Raw genomic sequence first — 20,510 nt, 5'->3', positions numbered from 1 at the left:
GATCATTGGCTATTCGGTGCGCATACATTCCAGCACTACGGGGATCAAATGGGTAATTTAATGTATGATTTAAACATGCAGACAGGTATGGGTATAAACAAATATCCAAAACACAGACGGAGAAGAAAATGAACTTTATTTGCATTTCAGTTTGATTTTAAAATGTTATTATGTATATGAAAAGGTGAATAATGCAGTGCGGTTTTTATGAAAAACCCCTAAGGTATAAAACTATGAAGCTTTCGCTGCAAGTTTCCATCTCTGAAGCCACTGTTGGAAAGTCAGTCCTCCTTTTCTGAGCTCAGGAAGAACACGCTGGGCTGGTTTGTCCCACCTACATGTTTGGAAATGTCAAACAAAACCAGATTATTATGACTGTCTGTAGTTCGTGACAAAAGGGAAAGTAAAAACAGCAATTTAGGATCAAATAATGAAATAAATTTACAGTACAACTATATGTCCTCTATAGCAATCTATCCAAAGGTAGCAAAGTCTTCATGTGTTAAAGAGGATACATAATCTTGCATATTTCAAAATTAGTAAAGTAGGCTGTAATACTGATTGTCAAGATTGGGTTTAGGAAAGTTTTTTGAAAGTAAGCATCGATTTTTTTTCTGTCCATTCTCTTGTCGTTATTCAACATCCACAAATTACCAAGAGAAAATAGTTATTACAAAGCAAAGTACAACAAAGCAAATTCAGTTTGTTTACAAGTACAGTATGAGTAAATGAAGGATAGAGATGACAATGGTTGGGAGCAAAATGTGGGTATGAATTGGTCAAGAAGGGAACTGACTGAAGGCCTGGCTCTTTGTAAACATTTAAGCCTTTGAAATCTAATACTTTACCTTGTATTGAATTTTTTGTCCACAGCTTATTTATTAAATGCTATTGGATCATTAGCTTAATGCTTTCAGTTTCCCTGGCAGGTACTGTTTAAGTAATAAGCATACTGCAAAAGATATCTCATGTAAGAGGTTTAATATAACTGGAGGAACAAAAACCTTTTAAAAGCATAACCAGGTTTAAAAAGTTACTTTTATAAGTACAAATTTTAATAAATCAATTTAAAGCCAGTTTTCTGTTTCAGAAGTTTTCCTCACCAGTAAGAGATGGCGGTCTTAACTTGGGCACCATAAGAAAGACCCTGGGCACAGTGGTGGGTGAGACCTCGGGCTCTTGGTAGCAAAGATTTTAGAAGCTTTTGATCCTCATCCCTGACTTTGGACAGCAAAGCTGGAAAACAGTTAAGACATTTTATATACAGCTAAATATATAATTTTCCATCAAGTATAGCTTTTAATCAAAGAACAGCACTTTTTCCTCAATTGACTTTTATACCTTTTTGATCAGGTGCATGTAGTTGTTCAGAGTCCTTCTCCACTTTCTGCAGTGTGGCTGAATAAAGCAGCAGCAACTCCCTCAGAAAACGTAGCTCAAGTTGTTGGGTTCGCAGCTGGGAACACAACTCCTCTGGAGCCTGGAACATAGGGATGGAAAAGAAGTCGCTATGAAAAATCTCAAACATAAAAAGAAATGGTAGACACCGAAGCCATGTAAAAAAAAAAAAACTCTATCTCCTCAAAACTACCCTGAGTAGTTACATACCTACTAATGCGCTGGTTTTTAATTTTCTTCTTTTTGGAATACCTACTAAAGGCTCTAATTTTGTAGTAAGAACTGGGCAACATGGAATGCAATAACTGTGGGGGGTTACAAATGCACATTTATGCATGCCAATGCGGTATCCTGCTATTCAATGTCACCATCAGACAGATTATAGTGTCTGAGACACTAGGGGTGAGAGTGAGTGTCCACATCACATACTGTGAGAGTGGAGAGAGGAAAATGTGTATTTAACCAAAAAATATATAGCCAATAATCATGAAACTCTATTCTAAATCATCAGTTAGTAAATGAGATACAAAATGTACAGGTGCTGGTCATAAAATTAGAATATCATGAAAAAGTAGATTGATTTCAGTAATTCCATTTAAAAAGTGAAACTTGTATATTATATTCATACATTACATACAAACTCATATATTTCAGATGTTTATTTTGTTTAATTTTGATGATTACAAATGACAACAAATGAAAATCTCAAATTCATCATATCAGAAAATTAGAATATTACTGAAGACCAATAAAAACAAAGGATTTATAGAAATGTTGGCCAACTGAAAAGTATGAACATGAAAAGTATGAGCATGTACAGCACTCAGTATTTAGTTGGGCCTTCTTTGGCCTGTATTACTGCAGCAATGCGGCGTGGCATGGAGTCGATCAGTCTGTGGCACTGCTCAGGTGTTATGATAGCCCAGGTTGCTCTAATAGTGGCTTTTAGCTCTTCTGAATTGTTGGGTCTGGTGTATTGCATCTTCTTCTTCACAATACCCCATAGATTTTCTATGGGGTTAAGGTCAGGAGAGTTTGCTGGCCAATTAAGAACAGGTATACCATGGTCCTTCAACCAGGTACTGGTAGCTTTGGCACTGTGTGCAGGTGCCAAGTCCTGTTGGAAAATGAAATCTGCATCTCCAAAAAGTTGGTCAGCTGCAGGAAGCATGAAGTGCTCTAAAACTTCCTGGTATGTGGCTGCGTTGACCCTGGACCTCAGAAAACACAATGGACCAACACCAGCAGATGACATGGCACCCCAAACCATCACTGACTGTGGAAACTTTACACTGGACTTCAAGCAACGTGGATGAAGTGCCTCTCTTCTTTTCCTCCAGACTCTGGGACCTTGATTTCCAAAGGAAATGCAAAATTTACTTTCATCAGAGAACATGACTTTGGACCACTCACCAGCAGTCCAGTCCTGTTTCTCTTTAGCCCAGGCAAGACGCTTCTGACGCTGTCTGTGGTTCAAGAGTGGCTTGACACAAGGAATGCGACAGCAGAAACCCATGTCTTTCATACGTCTGTGTGTGGTGGTTCTTGAAGCACTCACTCCAGCTGCAGTCCACTCTTTGTGAATCTCCCCCACATTTTTGAATGGGTTTTGTTTCACAATCCTCTCCAGGGTGCGGTTATCTCTCTTGCTTGTACACTTTTTTCGACCACATCTTTTCCTTCCCTTCGCCTCTCTATTAATGTGCTTGGACACTGAGCTCTGTGAACAGCCAGCCTCTTTAGCGATGACCTTTTGTGTCTTGCCCTCCTTGTGCAAGGTGTCGATGGTCGTCTTTTGGACAACTGTCAAGTCAGCAGTCTTCCCCATGATTGTGTAGCCTATAGAACTAGACTGAAAGACCATTTAAAGGCTTTAGCAGGTGGTTTGAGTTAATTAGCTGATTAGAGTGTGGCACCAGGGGCCATCAATTTTGAACCTTTTCACAATATTCTAATTTTCTGATATGATGAATTTGAGATTTTCATTTGTTGTCATTTGTAATCATCAAAATTAAACAAAATAAACATCTGAAATATATGAGTTTGTATGTAATGTATGAATATAATATACAAGTTTCACTTTTTAAATGGAATTACTGAAATCAATCTACTTTTTCATGATATTCTAATTTTATGACCAGCACCTGTAATTAATGGTGCTAATAGACAGATGAGAAAATCCTTAGTATTAAAAAAATTAAGCACAAAATCAAAACAAATATTAGTGTAAAAAAAACACACCTCACAACACTTAAACCCTTAGATGACCCAATGTGTTGTAATTCTTTAGAATCTTTAACATAAAAATGTATAATTCAATTAGGTTTGCCAAATAAAACAAATAAAAACATTTGGACAACTTTTGTCATTTTGTGTACTAAGAGTGTATACAAAATGAAATATAATTTTTGACAGCTTTCAGACAGTAAATGAGCAGCAACTTAGCAGTGAAATGAACATTTACATTCCAAGTCCAGTAGTGAACAAATGTAAACAGAGTGGGAGAAAAAAAAAACATAGTGCAACACACATTGGTATGGAAGTTCAGATCATTGCCAAGACAAATATATATGGTGCAAAAATGCAGTTGATAAAACATGCTTGTGCCATTTGCATTTTTGTTTATTAGTTAGTTTAGTTGTAAATTAGTTTTTGTATCACTGCCCACTCTTCCATAAGTGTGGTCAAAAATGACCCCAAGCTGTTTGTATGGAATTTTCAACAAACCTTTAATTTTTAGACACTGTCTGTCTCACATCTGATGCAACTTTAACTTTCAACACTGTCCAACTTACTGATCTGATGTCAGCAATTTCACCACCCAGTAGGTAATTTTTACAAAGCAACATCATTATCTCCATTTATTAACTTATTTTTCCATCAACAGATTAGCCAACTTTTCTGTTGGCCAACAGTATTGTATTTAGGTAGGCATTACAGTATTGTTAGCTATCAGTAGTAGGGTTGTCAAAAGTATCGAAACTCAAAAAAGTATTGATACTGAAATGTTGTATCCGGATACAATACTCGTTTTTAAAAGTATCGATACAGTATCGATACATACATCTAAAGTGCAGAATAGAGGAAAATGCACTTTCTGAACACTGTGTGATTGAATAATTCTGTGCTCTTTTCAGTTTCAGACATTTTTTTTGTAAGAGGTGCAGCTGCTGAGAATTATTTTTGTTTCTTAACCGGTTTGGCTAGCGTCATTGTTATGTGTGCAAAGCATAGCCAAGGAAGGAACACTTAATTTGAATTTTATACGTTTTTTATCAAGCTTGCATAATATTATGCACAGCATACAACCTTTATTGTGTTTATTTATTGTATTTTATTTATTAATGAAAATATTTCTGTTGAATTTTGGAGTCTTTGTTTTTATCCTTGTGGTATCGAAAATGGTATCGAGTATCGAATATTTTCCTTAGTATCGGTATCGAGTTGAAAATTTTATTATCGTGACAACCCTAATCAGTAGCTAACAGCAATATTAGCCAACAGCAATATTAGCCAACTGAACCCAAAGCATTGTTGTCCAACACAAACACCCAATCATACACATTTGCATTTTGTTATATGTGGACCATGTGTTCACTCTCAATAATTTTCAGTCACTTTAAACCCTTTCTATGCCCTGACCCTGAAAATAAGCCTAAACCCGACCTTTACCACTGCATACACCACCCTAACTCTAAAGTGCATTCAATTCAGACCTTAGCTCTAAACTTTATAGTTAGCAAATTGGCTTGTGAGGAAAAAAAATATATATCTGCTTGGCACAATTCCCCACAGCAAAATGGTTGATGAAAATAACTCCACCAAAGGAAGACTGTAGGTATTGGTAGGCTGTGTATTCATGGGTTAAACAAAATAATAAATTTAATTTCTATTATTCTACTAAAATATATAAGAAACATAAGCATCAGCTCAATTCTGGACACACTCCACTGCATGTAAACACCTTTTTTCAGTAAGTAAGTAACACAGCCTGTCAACAGTTTGGTTATCAGAGCTTTGCATCATAATAAAAAAGGATGCTTAAAAATAAACAGTAGCCTTTTAAATTTATTTTTTTCAAAGGGGGAGGGGGTGTGCCTTATTTCCAGTTCCTTTGAAAGCTGCTGCTTCATATTAGACAGAGTTTCTCTTATGAAGCAATTATCAAAATAAATCCTTCCGAAAGGACTAAATAAAATGTCCTTTACCCCTTTAGCAATAAATAATGAAAAAAAAAAAAGTACATCATTTTAATATCAAATACCTTATACAAGGGGAATGCTAGGCTTTGACGCAAGCTATTGAACTGTGGGGCCTGCAAGCGGTGAATGGACAACCAAGATGCAGGAACTCTCTGCGTTCTGAAAAGAGAAAAGGAAAGCAACCTGATTATTTCCTTCCCTACGGTAATTAGCATGAAGTGTTCCCTGAAAAGTGTGGTATGCATAAGTTAATTTAAATAAAGCCATCATCTGTAATTACTCATTTAGTAAAATTAACTTATCTACATCAGAAATCCTTATCTAAATCCAGATGTTCTTTGAAGGTTCAAAATGTTTGTTAGAGCACATTGAAGAGCAAATGGCAAACAGCAGGTTAAAGCTGTGGAGAAGCTTATAGAAGGGTTAGGATCATACCACCTTGTAAACATAGTGGAGGCAAATCATGGTGTGGGGATGCTTTTTTTCCTTTTAAACAGGGATGGGATACACTAGTTCAAGCTTATGGGAAGATAATCACTATATACAAGGTGAGCATGAAAGGAAAAACAACTGTAACAGGCCATAAAAGACTTGAGCCAGGAGAAAAGTTCACCTTCTGACCAAGAACAGACCTTAAACATTCAGTCACAGTGAGAGAGGGCAGACATCAAAAAACACATTAAATTGTTAGAATAGCCTCTTTCTTTACAAAATTATATTTGACAATCTATAAAAAGCTGCTCATAGTTGTTCTCCATCTACCGTTATTCTTCATGTGAGCTATTTGCTAGGAATCTACAATCAATAATTATCTGATGCGCAAAGTTGGTGAAAAAAGAGGCCTAACTCTAGTGAAAACTACTCTTATATATAGTATATATATTCAAGGCTGAATCCAAATGTAAACCACATTTTCTGAGGTTTCAGTCTTAAAAATAAACCACATGCATAAGCTTCCTCCCATTAGTTTTACAGTCTTAGTCAAAATCACACTGCAGTGTCATTAAATGTGGAACATGTTTAAGATTATAGTGTCATGCACTGAATTGCTTTTAGTTACGAGTTTCTAAATGTACATTTGTACCACCTTTTAAATCAGCTCGTTTTGCTCTATTATTTTTCCTTTCTTCTTTGAAACTATAATTGCTCTAAAAAAAACATAAAAAAAAAAAACAAGCTCAAAGCATTGTCAAGAAAAAAGATCAGCTTGTTTGAGGAGTGTCAAAGAATGACAAAAATATTGGTTGCATTACCTAAAGGTTGCTGTTTATCTAACATCAAGTAAACTTCATCGTATACATGTGGAATAATTTAAGATATACAATGTTCAACTATAATCAAGATGCCTTTTTTACCCATTCATAGTCCTGCGGTCCAGAGCAAGAACTGAAACTGTTCCAAACTGCTTTGCCTCCTTGGAAACAGAATTTCGTAGACTGGTAGCTGCAGCCACTATATCCTCAAATTGTGGCACAAGCTTAACCTCGATAAACTCCTGCAACTAAAACAAAAATGGATATTGAGCCATTATAAATGTTAGAAAACATGTTCCAAAAGCAGTGAGGTCATTTAAAGTATGTTGTAACAGAAAAAGGCATTACATCCAGACCTCTTTATGAAGACTAATCAGCTGTGACTTAGCGGATGAGTTTCCTTTAATCAGACCTCTCAACTGCTCCTGTCTTAGAGCCTGCAAATGAATCATTCATGTTTATAGCTTCATTGCTATACAGCAATGAACAATGTTATATATTAACCATTCCTCCCCACCACTAGTTCTCGGAAATCCATAATGCTTTGCCACTGGCTGTGAAGATCCTGTAGGGCTTCCTGACGGTTTCTGGCATGTTGGTCAAGCTGAACACAGCGATCTCGGATATGATCCCGAGCTGCTGTCTGCATCACACACTGCAGCTCCATCTGCAGTACCAACCTAAAAACAGTCCAGAGGTGTCATGGTAAACAAAGCATGGGGAATTGAACAATCAAATCCAGAGACAGATTATTTGTCCCTAAATTACAATTTTCATTAAGAAAAAAATGAGTTGTGGCTTAAACAAAGACTTGTACCATTGTTGGACTTACAGTGCTAAACCTTCATTGATGTTCTCATCTGCAATACCAGACATGTCTTGTTCAGCTTCCTCTTTACGGGCCTTCAACAGATGTTTGAGTTGCTGGAACCTGGAGCGAGTTTGGGACAGCTCCATCAAGCTCTGCTGGACCTCCTCCCAAGCGGCCTGAAACAAGAAACATGATTAAAACCCTACGTGACACAAAGTAGCACACACAGTTGCCTTAAAAGAGAATTCCAAAATGCCTGTGGTGGTTTCTTACATCCAGGAGAGACTTAACAGGAGGTAACTCATCACATTCCTCTGCTGAGATATCCAAAACTTGATCACTTTCAAATCGAAATCTGTAAAATCAAACAAGATACCTCTGTCGCCAAACAGGGTGAACAAAATGCATTGACATCATGCAAAGTTTCTCTTACCGCAGAGTTGCCATGTCCTGCATAACATCCAAAGAGGATAGTTTGTCCTGCAGAGCTTTCTGCTCTGTTACAGCTAGATGCTGCAGTGCTGAGAGGACATGGCTTGGAGGGTAACTGCTTAACACTTTCTGATGAAATGACAGAAAATAGCATTTTAATAAAGTGGTAATCAGTTTTAAACGTTGAGACCTCAATGGGCCTTTATTTTGCACTTGTCCAAATGCACCAACCTCAGCCGTACTAAGCCAATATTGAAACACAGCTGTCCTCTGTTCATGAGTCATGCTAGAAAGAGAAAACAATTGAGTAATCCTGCAATAGGTAACATAAATCAGTGAGATTTTTTCAAAACCGTCATCTTTACCTTTTGGGGGCAGAACGCTGCATTTTTATTTCATTCTCCTGTAAACAGCGAAAGAAGTGGACCCTATCTTCACTCAGCTCTCTCAGGTCACGCTGACCAGAAAAAAAAAAAGTGATTAATTATTTTTTGGATACAAAATTAATTATTGTCTTAAACTCAGTTTAAATTTTTTTTATCTGCTTCTCCTACCAGGACCTGAGGCACTGCTGCCGCCTTTGAGCTAAGGCTGTCATCAACCATGTTGCTGGAGGGCTCATCCCCAAACAGCACCTCAGACTCAGCTTTCCTACAAAGCAGCAAAATATTTCCTAAAATATTTGGAATATCTGTAATCGTGTCAACTATTTAGGTGGATTTCTGTCTAACCTGGCAATCTGCTTGAGTGCTAGGCAGTGGCTGCTTATCTTTTGCACATCATCAAGGAGGACTTTACGGTTGAAGTTGGTGCGCTGACTGAATGCCTTCAGAAGTAGTTCCCGGGTCTGGTTCTCCTCTATTTGGACCCAGATATCATTGAGAGATTGCTCTAGAATAAGAAGTGAGAGTATGTTAAATACTGAATTTTCATACAAAAGAAATTAGATAGGAGCATAATATTTTTATTCTCAAACATATCTGTCACACCAGTCTGGGTTATATCAGTAAGTACACTTTGAATAGACTATTTGGTAGGTAGTCGTATTTCAACTGCCATGTCACACACTGATATGCTTGATTAGTTGGACGAACTTTCATAGCCCTTATGCCAACACCTGACAGATAATAATGATCAGGAGGCGTCAGATAATGTTAGGGACAAAGTGAAGTAAGAAAAGAAAGAGGCAGAATATAAACAAAATGGCTTATTATTTAGTTAATATTTTCATCAAGATATCCAATCCCATAAAAGTTGCATTTTTACTAAATACAGTGCAGCTATTCCCTTTTTCAGCAAAAAGTCTTTAATCAATTTCAAACCCTGTCTATATGTATATATAGTAAAAACATGGTAAACTAACAAAATTATAAACCGTCACATTGGCTTCACCAATCCTGTTTACATTGATAACCAACATAATCACTTGACTAAAAATAGTATAATGTAAAGTTATGCTCCCTTATGATTTCATAGAACATAAGGACGAACCCTGTGAGGCCACTTGTTCCTCCGTTCCTCTGATCTGAGAGTCCAGGTGGCTGATCTCAGCTCTCATCTGCTCTATTTTCGCTTGAAGCTCTTTCCGCTTTGCTGCTTCACTTTGGCATTCAGCCTTTGTCATCTGTGCACATAAACACAACAAAACCAAATACTGAATCTCTACTAGCTGTATAATGAATTAGACAAACTGAGAGAAGGAAAAACAAAGTCTACCTCTTTGTCTTGTAGTACTTTGTACCTTTTCAGTCAGAAAGTTAAGGACTTTACCAGGTAATAAAGTAGGTAACACACAGATTCATAGGACAGCAAAGGTACTGTAGATAATCTGTAAACATGTGCAACTGGGCATGAGCCAAAGTTAAATAATTTGTTTCACAATCTCAACATTCCTTCATGATGTTTCCACTAGAAATACCTCACATTGAGATGGCAAAGAACGTGGCCAATGTGACCAGAGCATGGATCAGAGGAAAACACAGTAATTTTTCCTTTGTTTAAGGAACAGACAAGTCTGTTTGATAGAAGCAATCGGTCACTGTCTTGAAGAGTTTTAATGTACAAGCTAAGAGCAGCATGTCTGGCTAGCTATCGGAGTCAACCAGCTAATATCAGCTTGTTACACCACATTGTTATTTTATGTATTTTAGGGTAAATAACATGATTGTAAGATCTTCTTATCTATAATATTAATATTACAATCCTAATCAAAGAGGGTCAAAGTTATGATGGAGGAATAGTTGGCTATCCACAATAGTGACTAACCAGAATTAACTGGGCAATTTTCTAAACCAGTGGCATTCTCTAACTACATAATATGCTAAGTGTTCATTTTCTCAAATAGAGACAAGTTTAAAAGAATTAGCTTGTCAGTAAAGGATACCACTGAAGATTGCCACGCACGATCCTCACATTCCTATGGGGGGAAAAAGAGAATATATCATATAAATAAGATATCATTTAGTTCAACACAAACTTGCACACTATATGCAGATAAATAAATGTCACTTTCTGAAAAGTTAGGGGGTTTCATAATGTTTGAAAAATAAAACAACAAAGGTAATCCCTCAGAGAGGATAAAAAGCAGGGCTTACCTCTGGTGGAAAACATGTTGGATCATATATTTCCATATTGACTTCCCAGTACCAACACAAAGCCTATGGGGAATACAAGATAAGGTCAAAGCTGCAAACGAAGACGTTTTTACATTTAGTAATTCGTATTAACCCACGTTTTCAAATAGTTGTCATTGGGAAGACTGTCCGGGGGAAGATTAAATTCCTCTGTTGCCCAGCGTTTCAGCTCCTTCACAAGTTTTCTATCCGCCATGCTAATTATCAGCCAGTTAAGCCGAGCTAGCTAAAGTTGGCCACAAAAGGACCTTCTATACGTTTGCTAGAATATAGTATTTGATTTCCTGCATATTCAAACCTACTTAGCTAGATAAAAGCCTTCCACAACCTATCGCGACTCTAATGATAACAAACAGAAATGTTTTGAAATATTTGTAGTTTCAACTTCCCGCCCGTGCACCAAACTTCCGGTGTGCGTTTCCGTTGAGACAGCGCCCCCTATCTTTAAAGTCAGTTGTTAAACACATTTTTTCTTCTTCCTTTTTATGGCAGTGGGTAAGCAACTTATTGATGCGCACTACCGCCATCTACTGGAATGAAGTGTGGTTCGGGATGATATATGTAAATTCTCCCACAAAACAAAAATAAAAAAATAACATATAATAAAATTATAATAATTAAGTTAATAAATTGTATATTCTTTCTATCAATTTCGTTTTCTTAAGGTAATTTATTAAATAAAAAAAACATTTAGAAGTAGATAGTTAATCCAAAATATCTTGTATATTTAATTGCAATGTATTTTCTTGTATTCGACTAACTAATTCCCTTCTCTTAACAGAATATGTTATTATTTTATCTCCAACCAAGTGTATTAAAGTTATGAAAATAACATTATTATTTTATAAAGAGTAAATATCCACACATACACAATGCTTCTTTTTTTGCTCCTTATAAAACAGCCTCCTTCATGACTTCTAAAGTTGTATCGGGAGACTATCCTTCATTTCTCTTTTAAAATTTAGGCTTTGAATGATCATCCTTGTCCTTTAATCGAGAACATTTGTTTGATTTCTCACTCTGTGCACTTATGCAAAAATATCTTAAAGCCATGCAGCACTTTCATTCAATAACAAGACAACAACTTGGATACTTGGGCATTTATGTATAGTAGTCTCCCATGAAGAAACTATTTCTCTTTTCACAATTGAATCTGCAAAAAATAAAAAATAAAAAAAAACTATGAATGGAGCTGGAGAAAAAATAACAATAATTTTAATAAAACCAAATGATTTCTTAACTGCTTTTAGCAGAAAACTTAAACAAACTAATCAGCTTAATAATAGGGCATTTTTTTTAAGTCCAGTGTCAGAAACAGGGACCAAACTGAAAACAAATGATCACTTTCAAACCTAGTAAAATTTGGGTCCGGCCAAAATACTATAACATCATCTGAATCATTGAACTCAAAATATGGAAAAATAGGAGATGTTTTTGAGCTGTTGATGTAAATTGCACATTTTAAATGTCAATTAGGTCTACAAATAGCTGTACAAAGTGTCTCTGATTAACACATTCAGGCATAATCCCAATTCTCTCTAAAATGCATATTACTGTTAGAAACAGAATAGATTTTTTGTGTTTGCAATATATAAGTCTTATATTAGGAGATTGTTTCAAATATAGATAAACACAGCTTAAACATAAATGAAACACACCAAGTTTGCGTATTTAATTGCATGAACCATAAAGAAAAAATGTTTAAAACACATTTTTTAAATGTGATGGTGTCAGTCCTGATATATTTATATAACAAAAGTTTCATGGCTTGTTAATCTAAGTAATTCAAATTCAGTTATTGGTTAATCTTTTAAACTTACCTGGTTAGGTCTGGAATTGTTCCTCTATTATACAGTATGAATTTTTAAAAGCAATGCTTTTGAAAGTGACAACACAGTCTGTTTTAAAAAGCTGAAAAGCTGGACAATTATGAGAAATGACCTGACACTGACATTTAGAGATCAAACTATGTGTGTAAGAATAATTCAAATACAATAGATCATGTGTTTTGGTATTTCCTCTTTTATATAAAAATTTTTATATGTTTGTTGTCTTGATTTTATCCTGATATGTATAGATTATATGCAATATGATAAAAAAATTATCATTAAATGTATTAAAAGGCTAATTCATATAACACTATTTTTACATAACTTCTTTTAAAGAGCTCTACAGAAACATAAATGAACAAAGACAGAAAAAAACAACTAAAATAAATACAAACATGGGATAACACAGCAATTTGTTATATCAAAAACATCTGTTAAAATTATTTTGAAAAAAATGATCTGTTTGGTTCATTTACCGTTTATACTAATATTCTCAATCCTGGTCTTGGACATTATGAATGTTAAATATAATTGTCCAGAAAATGGACCCTAAAAGAAACTCACTATTTATTGTTTTGCAGAGATTTATGATTATCAAACATGATTATTGAAAAACATTGAGCCAGTTTAGTGATCTATCAAGTAAGGTTTATACCATTTTAGCATAGTACTAAATAATCCCATTATTTATATAAGTTTATCAATGAGTATTCTGTAATTAAATGTGTTAAGCACAGTAGAAATTACAAAAGGAAATACATTTTTAGACCTTTCACTATTAAGATTTAGATCATTTAAATGTTCTAAAGACTAATAAGAAAGCATTGAAGAAATTCTTATCATTAAGGGGTGGATTTTTCAACTTGCTTCTTAGTTATCTTTGTAATATTTTTTTGGATATGGATCTTCATCCATTTTCTTAGTCACTTAATCCCAAGTGGGGTCAAGAGGTGCTGGTGCCTATCTCCAGCTGTCTACAGGAGAGAGGCAGGGTAAACCCTGGACAGATTACCAGTCCATCACAGAGACAAAGAGGACAAACAACCATTCATGCACAGACTTGCATCCAAGGACAATTTAGAGAAGCCAATTAACCTAACAGTCATGTTTTTTGGACCCAGAGAGAACCCAGACCCACGCCAGGAATCAAACCCAGAACCTTCTTCCTGCAAGGCAGCAGTGCTACCCACTGCGCCACTGGGTCTTCAATCATTTATAATTGATGCATCTAGGTTCTGAGCCTGTGGGAAAGCATTTACTATCTACACTAATTTTGGTCTTTGAAGCCCAAAAAACAAAAAAAAATTGGTCCTAGTTGGTGAAAAAGATCTGCTCCACATAGTGTAGCAGCTACGCTATACTAAATGATGTTATATAATAACTATTTATTGAATCATGGATACTAATAAAGAAGGCCTCTCCTAACTCACAGTATGGGGATGCCTCGCTTGCTGCCATGGGACAGTATGTCTATTCTTACCCTTTATGGAAAATTTAAAACAAATTATTAGTAGTAAAGTTTGGACTCCTATTTTATATATCTACTTAAAATGTGTATAACTGCAAAACAAACTCACAGATCATATCAGAATATAGAATATATTCTGACATGATGCAACAAGTTAATGCATTTTTTCCCCCACTAGATTTTGACAAAAATAATGCAAAACTAAGCCATACATTGAAATATGTAATTTCTAGATTTAAGACATAGAGGGCGCACCTGATCCACTGCAAAAAAACAGTTCCACCCTGAATTCATATAAACCCTTTGAAGCAATTATCGGTGATCACATTTAAAAATAACTTATGTGGTTACAGCTATACTGTAAGTACTGTATCTTTCATATGGTATAACTGCTCAGGAGCAGAGAGAAATAAAGAAGAGAAAAATAAAAAAATAAATCCCTTTAGAAAACACAAAGAATATAAATGGTACAAAAGCCAATCTAATTTAGTTCAGTTTGTTTATATAGAGGCAAATTATAATTAATGTCAAGGCGCTTTACATATACTATTTAATCAAATCATAGGTGATAACTAATATTTTCTATCTGAGGAAACCCAACTAATAGCATGCAATCATTGACTTTGCAGGAACGACTCTTTAAGAAACACAAAATACACTAATGAGGTTTAACATTACAATGACAGATATTCTAAAATATTTTCTTTAATTTGGAATAGAATGGAATACAATACAATACAAATAAATACAATATAAAACAGCGCAGTACAATACAATAAAATACAATACAATACTCTCACTCATTTTTCGCTAATTCAGGACCGTGTGATGTGGGCCGCAGTCTCTGCAGAGTTTCTCAGACCTTCCTCTTCCCAGACACCTTCTTCAGCTCCTCAGCAGGAGGCCCCGAGGCGTTCCAGGGCCAGCACAGAGATCAGTGTGTTCTTGGCCATCCTCTAGGCCTCTTTTCCAATCCTCTTGCTGGCAGCCAAGCTCCTCACCATTTCTCTAAGGGAGTGCCTGGCCACTCTGTGAAGAATGCTCATTTCGACAACTTTTATCCAGGATCTCCTTCTTTGAGTCACAAACCAGTTCCCATGACCATAGGTGAGGGTAGTATTGTAGATAGACCTGTAAATCGAGAGCTTCGCCTTTTGGCTTGGCTCCCTCCTCACCACAACACATCTGTGCAACGTCCGCATCATGGTCGCAGCTGCACCAATCCCCCTTTCGATCTCCTGCTTCATTTTCCCTTCTCGTGATGAGGAACAGAAAATACTTAAACTCCTCAACTTGACGCAGGAGCTCTCCTCCAACCTGTAGAAGGAAATACCCTCTGTTCTAATTGAGAACCATGGCTTCAGATACGGAGGAGCTGATATTCATCCCGGCTGCTTTGCACTGGAACTGCTGCAAACTGCACCAGCGTATGCTGTAGGTCTTAGCAGGAGAAACATTTCATCCAAATAAAACAGGGATAAAATCCCCCGTTCCCCGAAAACAGGACCTCCTCCGGCCTTTGGCTGCTCCTAGAAATCATGCCCCTAAAAGAGCTCAATTTGTTTGCATATCCTTCTAAAATGCTGACAAGCATCAATAGAGGTGCTGTGGAAAAAAGCTGATGCCTGATGAGATGTTTTATAATCTAATCAAGTGTAAAGGCTGGTTGAGATTCCAATTTATTTTTAGATCTACTCTCTAGTTGTAGATTATTTTTTAGCCAGATTACACAATCATGTTTTGAGTGTGTGAATGTGTGTTGGGAAGGATTAAATTATTTCTTGCATCCAAAAACTGGAAAATCTTTGTGCAACAGTATGATCACTGGACAATTCATACTGATTTTCATCTTTAAAATTTACCACAACAAAAAAGTTAAAACAACAAACTTCATTTATATTAATTTTGATTTTATGAAGTAGATCAACACAAAGTAGATACTAATTGTGGAGTGGAAGGAAATGGATGTATTTTTTCCCAAAAAAACAAAGGCATGTTTTGATTTCAATTTGAGCCAGCTTTGATAAACATTGACAAATAAAATCAAGCCCCCATGCATTAATCCCAGTATAAATTAAGCTTTATTGCAACAGCTTAATAAATTTGTTAAAGAACATTAGTGAATGAGCAGCATCATGAAGTCCAAGAAACACAGCAGATATGTGGGGAGGTTTTTGGAGAGGTTTAATACAGACTAAAAGCATAACACAATACCCAAGCTTAAAAAAATAAATAAATAAATAACGAAGCACTGCTCAGTTCAATTCAACTTCAACCATCAGTCCTATCAAATTATATAGACAGTATTGGTAAAAGTTTTCTGTCTAAGTAAGCCCAGCTGACAGCATTGGATAATCGACTTTGCACGATTCGCTTGATAAACATGTCGGTAAAGGACACACCTTAGCCCCAAACGTAACCCTAAAACAGCATTTGTTCCAGTGGAGACCAGGCACTGCTCCCCACAAGAGCAGTCAGTCCCCACGATGTGCTATGATTTATGAAAAATGGTCCCCACTATGTAAGAAACACCCCCCCATGCATACACAAGTCACACTTGCAGACACACCCCCAAAGGACTGGCGCCAACAGCCAAATCCCCCCTCTCACCCCTCCACCCACCCTTAACTGACCTCTAATTATGTCATGCGAAAAAGCTGTGTCCCATTGAAAGGCTCTCTTAATCAAACCCAATTAATTCTGCTATTTTCCCTTATTATCCTGTGTGAGGAGCGCATCTTTCCAATAAGACTGTTAACTCCAGCCGTGGTCCCCTCAGATCTACAGGAGCTCAGGAGCAAAATAATACAGTGCATAATTAACCAATTATTCTTTGTCATCTCTGTTCTTTTTGATAAAAACAGCAACTTTGGAGCTAAGGTAAGTCAAGGTGTCCACAAGGTGTGTTGCCCACACCAAAAATGTGTTTTCACAGGCGCCTTGATTTCTGATTTGTTTTGGGGGGGATAAAGCTGCACAGAAAACCACCAAACTCTTGTGTCTTGCACTGCTGGTAACAAGGACGATATGCTTTTTAGCTTTAAAGTTATCCTTCATGCTTATAGGTCATTCAACTCGCAAATAGTTTATCAGAGTTTATCGACTTTTATTATTGAAACATTTTCAGGTTAATCCCTAATGCTGCTATTTATCACCAGTCATAGATAATATAGGGTGTACAGCATACATTGTGTTACTTTGTAGACACAGGGTAAGTTCAATCAGTTTTCCCTGAAAACATTGTCAAAATGATTCTGTCCTTATTCTCTGAGCATCTTCTGCTCTAAATTAAATGGTCCAAAGACAGAATGTTAGTGCTCTACAATGATCAAATGTTTAAGCAATTAATCAGGATATGGGACTGATTTCTCTGCCATGTGAGCCCCTCCAGTCATTCTTCATCAGTAAAGAGAGAACATCTGCAAAGAGTAGCATGAGATTCACATTTTTGTCAAGTCATTGTGCCATATATATGGCAAGTTATGATGGTGCTTAGAAAGTAGATGCATGAAAACTTTTTTTAAATAAAAAGTTGTCTCTTGGCCTCCATAGTCAGGAAAGACAGCTTTAAAATACTGTGAAGAGCTGTAAGTTGTGTGTATTTGACACCTTTATTGCACATATCATTTTAACACGGTCAACATAACAAAATATTTTTTTAAACAACGCTGGAAAAATTCAAAACTTAATTTAGAATATATAAAATTATTTTTCAGGTTGCTATACAGGTGCGCATTGATGCTCTGTGCTGTGGCTTCTCTCTTCCAAAACCCGCTTGCATGACTTAAAGGGCCGGATCAATCACTGAATGAGTCGTGCAACAATGAGTGCAGCTTTATAGACAGATATAATTTGTGTTCTCTGATCTAGGATATAATGTAGAAGGATATGTGTGCCCTTGTCTTTACCCATAACTCCGAAAGCTTTCAGTCTACTCGACCAAAGAGGTCCGCTAACAAATTTCAAAGCATGAGGGAGGTCGTATACCCACAGTTTTTAGATATTTTTATAATTTTATTTACCTATTCCATATTATATGTTTCATGTTGCACGATTGTACCATAAAAAATTCCTAGTTTGTGAACTCCTTCACTAACAATGGCAATAAACCTGATTCTGATTCTGAAGGTTTTACACTGTAGCCCAAGTCAATGAGAGATAACGTGAGGACGACCACATAGGCTACAAATAATTTCGGTAGAGTTTGCAATTGCAAATCTACGGAAGAGGATTAGGGCCACTGAAAAAAAAATATAAGTTAACTGATTTTTAAATTTTATTTCAGTTTAGTATGGGAAAAAAGTCAGAATGCTGACTTTAATCTCATAATTCTAACTTTTTTCTCATAATTCTGACTTTTTGCTGAGAATTCTGACTTTTTGCTCAGTATTCTGACTTTAATCTCAGAATTCTGACAATAAAAAAGTCAGAATTCTGACTTTTTTCCCATGTTAAACTGAAATAAAATTTAAAAATCAGTTAACTTTTTTTTTTTTCAGTGGCCCTAATCCTCTTCTGTACAAATCTATGTGTTAAGACAAACGTTTTCTGTTGTATAGGTTTTGTTAGGCAACATAAATGAACACATTTTGGTCTCTTTATTGTCTTAATTGTATATTGATTTAGTAATTGCAGCACAATGCCAAGAAAGGAGGGTTAATCATATTGAAAAATCTTAAAAGCTGTTCACATTTTATTTTTAAGTGGTTTGTGCAGCAGGTATTAAAATAGCTATTATTTTGTAGGCTACCATAAGTCATATCCACATGACAAGACTTCCAGTCATGTTGCCCTAATAGCCCATTATTTAAACTAATGTGGCATATTTGTTAAAGCTATTATTATTATTATTATTATTATTATTATTATTATTATTATTATTATTATTATTATTATTATTATTATTATTATTATTATTATTATTATTGTCATGATGGTTATTATTAATATATTGTAGCCAGTCACAGCAGGGAAGCTCTATACCATCAACATATAACAGGACAGGAGATGAGGAAGAGTTCAGGGAAGACACAGAGACAGAAAAAGACCAGGATGAGGGAAAACAGGGAGATGAGCCAGATGAAAGAAGTATGCTTTAGTCTGTTCTGTTGGTGATGTGACTTTTTTCCATTGAAAACTCACGTTTAGAGAATGTTACAAATAAAAGTCAAGTTTCATTCAACATGCGTTTATTTTTTTTTTATAATTAAGTGTTACACGTGCGCTAAAAAGTGCCCCCCCTCCTGAGCACCTGCCCCCCAAAATGTCTGTGCACGCCTCTGAGGGAGGATGTTTAATTTTGCGACCATGAACTGATGTCAGTTGCTTTCAGGGGCCCGAAACCTGGAAGTAACAAAATCCTGCTAGTGGCTAAAAGTTACACACTGTTTTTTTTTATCCACAGATAATTTAACAGAAACACCACATATTTTCTCATGATAATCAGTCTTGGCAACAGCCAAGAGTAAATAATGTGGTACTTTACAAAACAAGTCAGACTTATACTCATAAACATTTAACAGTTTATATCTTTTATTTTCAGTGAATGGTTTAAAGTGCAGGAATGTTTGCACATGTCTTTTCTGCTATTACATCTATGACCAGGTGCATACCTTTATATATAGCAAGCGGCACGTGTGTAACCCACACCTGTAATCTCATCATCTAATTAGTTGGGTTTACCTCTTCTCGTATTTTAAGGGCACACGAGGACCACAAAGCTTAATTGTACCATCTGACTCCCTCGTTGCTTTCGAAGAAGTCGTAATCTCACAAGAACTCTTACCTCTTCTAGTCTGTCCCTTAAGGTCATGAGTTGTGTTAATGTGCTGTTAGTTTAGTCAGACTGTGTTTGTCTCTGCATGTGACTCAGATGACGACAGCATCACAACTTCCAAGAAGTCGTAACAGAAACCCTGATAATTCTAAAGCTCTCATAAAATAGTTTTTTCAGTTTTTTTAAGAAGAGTGTTTACAAATTTGTAGCATTTAGTGTCTCTCCGGGTAAAAAAATAATCTGTACATTATGTGAAAATACTAAAGAAGGCAATTCATTAACCTTTAGGGCAGCAAATCTTTTATAATGAGATGGAAAAATACACTGCTCGCTTATACTTAGACAAAACAATATAATTTCCATTATATCAAACTTCTGTAAAATCACACTGTCAGCTTAGGAAAAAACACCAATTGACAATCAATATCACATGCTGTTGTGAAAATGGAATACATAACAGGGGGAAATTATTGGCAACTAGCAAAAAACATTCAATAAAGGAGGGGTTCTGCAGGTGTGGACCATCGATTACTTCTTAGTACCTATACTTTCTGGCTGATGTTTTGGTCACTTTTGAATGTTGATGGTGCTTTTACAGTCATGGTAGCATGAGACGGACTTTACAATCCCCACATGTGGTTCAGGTAGTGCAGTTCATCAAGAATGGCACGTCAATGCCAGAAGTGGCAAGAAAGTTTACTGTGTCTG

General features: G+C 36.0%; 1 protein-coding gene across 1 annotated transcript; it reads right to left on the bottom strand.

Moving 5' to 3' along the window:
* Positions 1 to 118: 118 nt before the first annotated feature.
* On the bottom strand, positions 119 to 11,154 carry haus5 (HAUS augmin-like complex, subunit 5). Its single transcript, XM_038288582.1, has 19 exons — positions 10,828 to 11,154; positions 10,691 to 10,753; positions 10,480 to 10,512; positions 9,813 to 9,837; positions 9,588 to 9,720; positions 8,828 to 8,987; positions 8,651 to 8,747; positions 8,462 to 8,553; positions 8,328 to 8,382; positions 8,098 to 8,225; positions 7,938 to 8,019; positions 7,686 to 7,840; positions 7,371 to 7,533; positions 7,210 to 7,290; positions 6,956 to 7,101; positions 5,663 to 5,759; positions 1,342 to 1,480; positions 1,104 to 1,236; positions 119 to 334 (listed from the first exon to the last, which is right to left on the bottom strand). The coding sequence occupies exons 1-19, from the start codon at positions 10,923 to 10,925 to the stop codon at positions 232 to 234; spliced, it is 1,983 nt and encodes a 660-aa protein (XP_038144510.1). The 5' UTR covers positions 10,926 to 11,154; the 3' UTR covers positions 119 to 231.
* Between the last annotated feature and the right edge of the window lie 9,356 nt (positions 11,155 to 20,510).

The sequence above is a fragment of the Cyprinodon tularosa genome, unplaced genomic scaffold, assembly GCF_016077235.1.
Source record: "Cyprinodon tularosa strain WSP-4 unplaced genomic scaffold, ASM1607723v1 ctg259, whole genome shotgun sequence".
In the NCBI taxonomy this organism is placed as follows: domain Eukaryota; kingdom Metazoa; phylum Chordata; class Actinopteri; order Cyprinodontiformes; family Cyprinodontidae; genus Cyprinodon; species Cyprinodon tularosa.
This window is presented reverse-complemented; position numbering and strand designations above follow the sequence as displayed.

Coding starts and splice junctions, on each gene's coding strand:
- haus5 (XM_038288582.1), bottom strand. CDS start 10,925: ATGGCGGATAGAAAACTTGTGAAGGAGCTGAAACGCTGGGCAACAGAG. Junction 7,841..7,937: donor CTGTTAAGTCTCTCCTGGAT/GTAAGAAACCAC, acceptor TTCTTGTTTCAG/GCCGCTTGGGAGGAGGTCCA. Junction 335..1,103: donor AAGACCGCCATCTCTTACTG/GTGAGGAAAACT, acceptor CCAAACATGTAG/GTGGGACAAACCAGCCCAGC.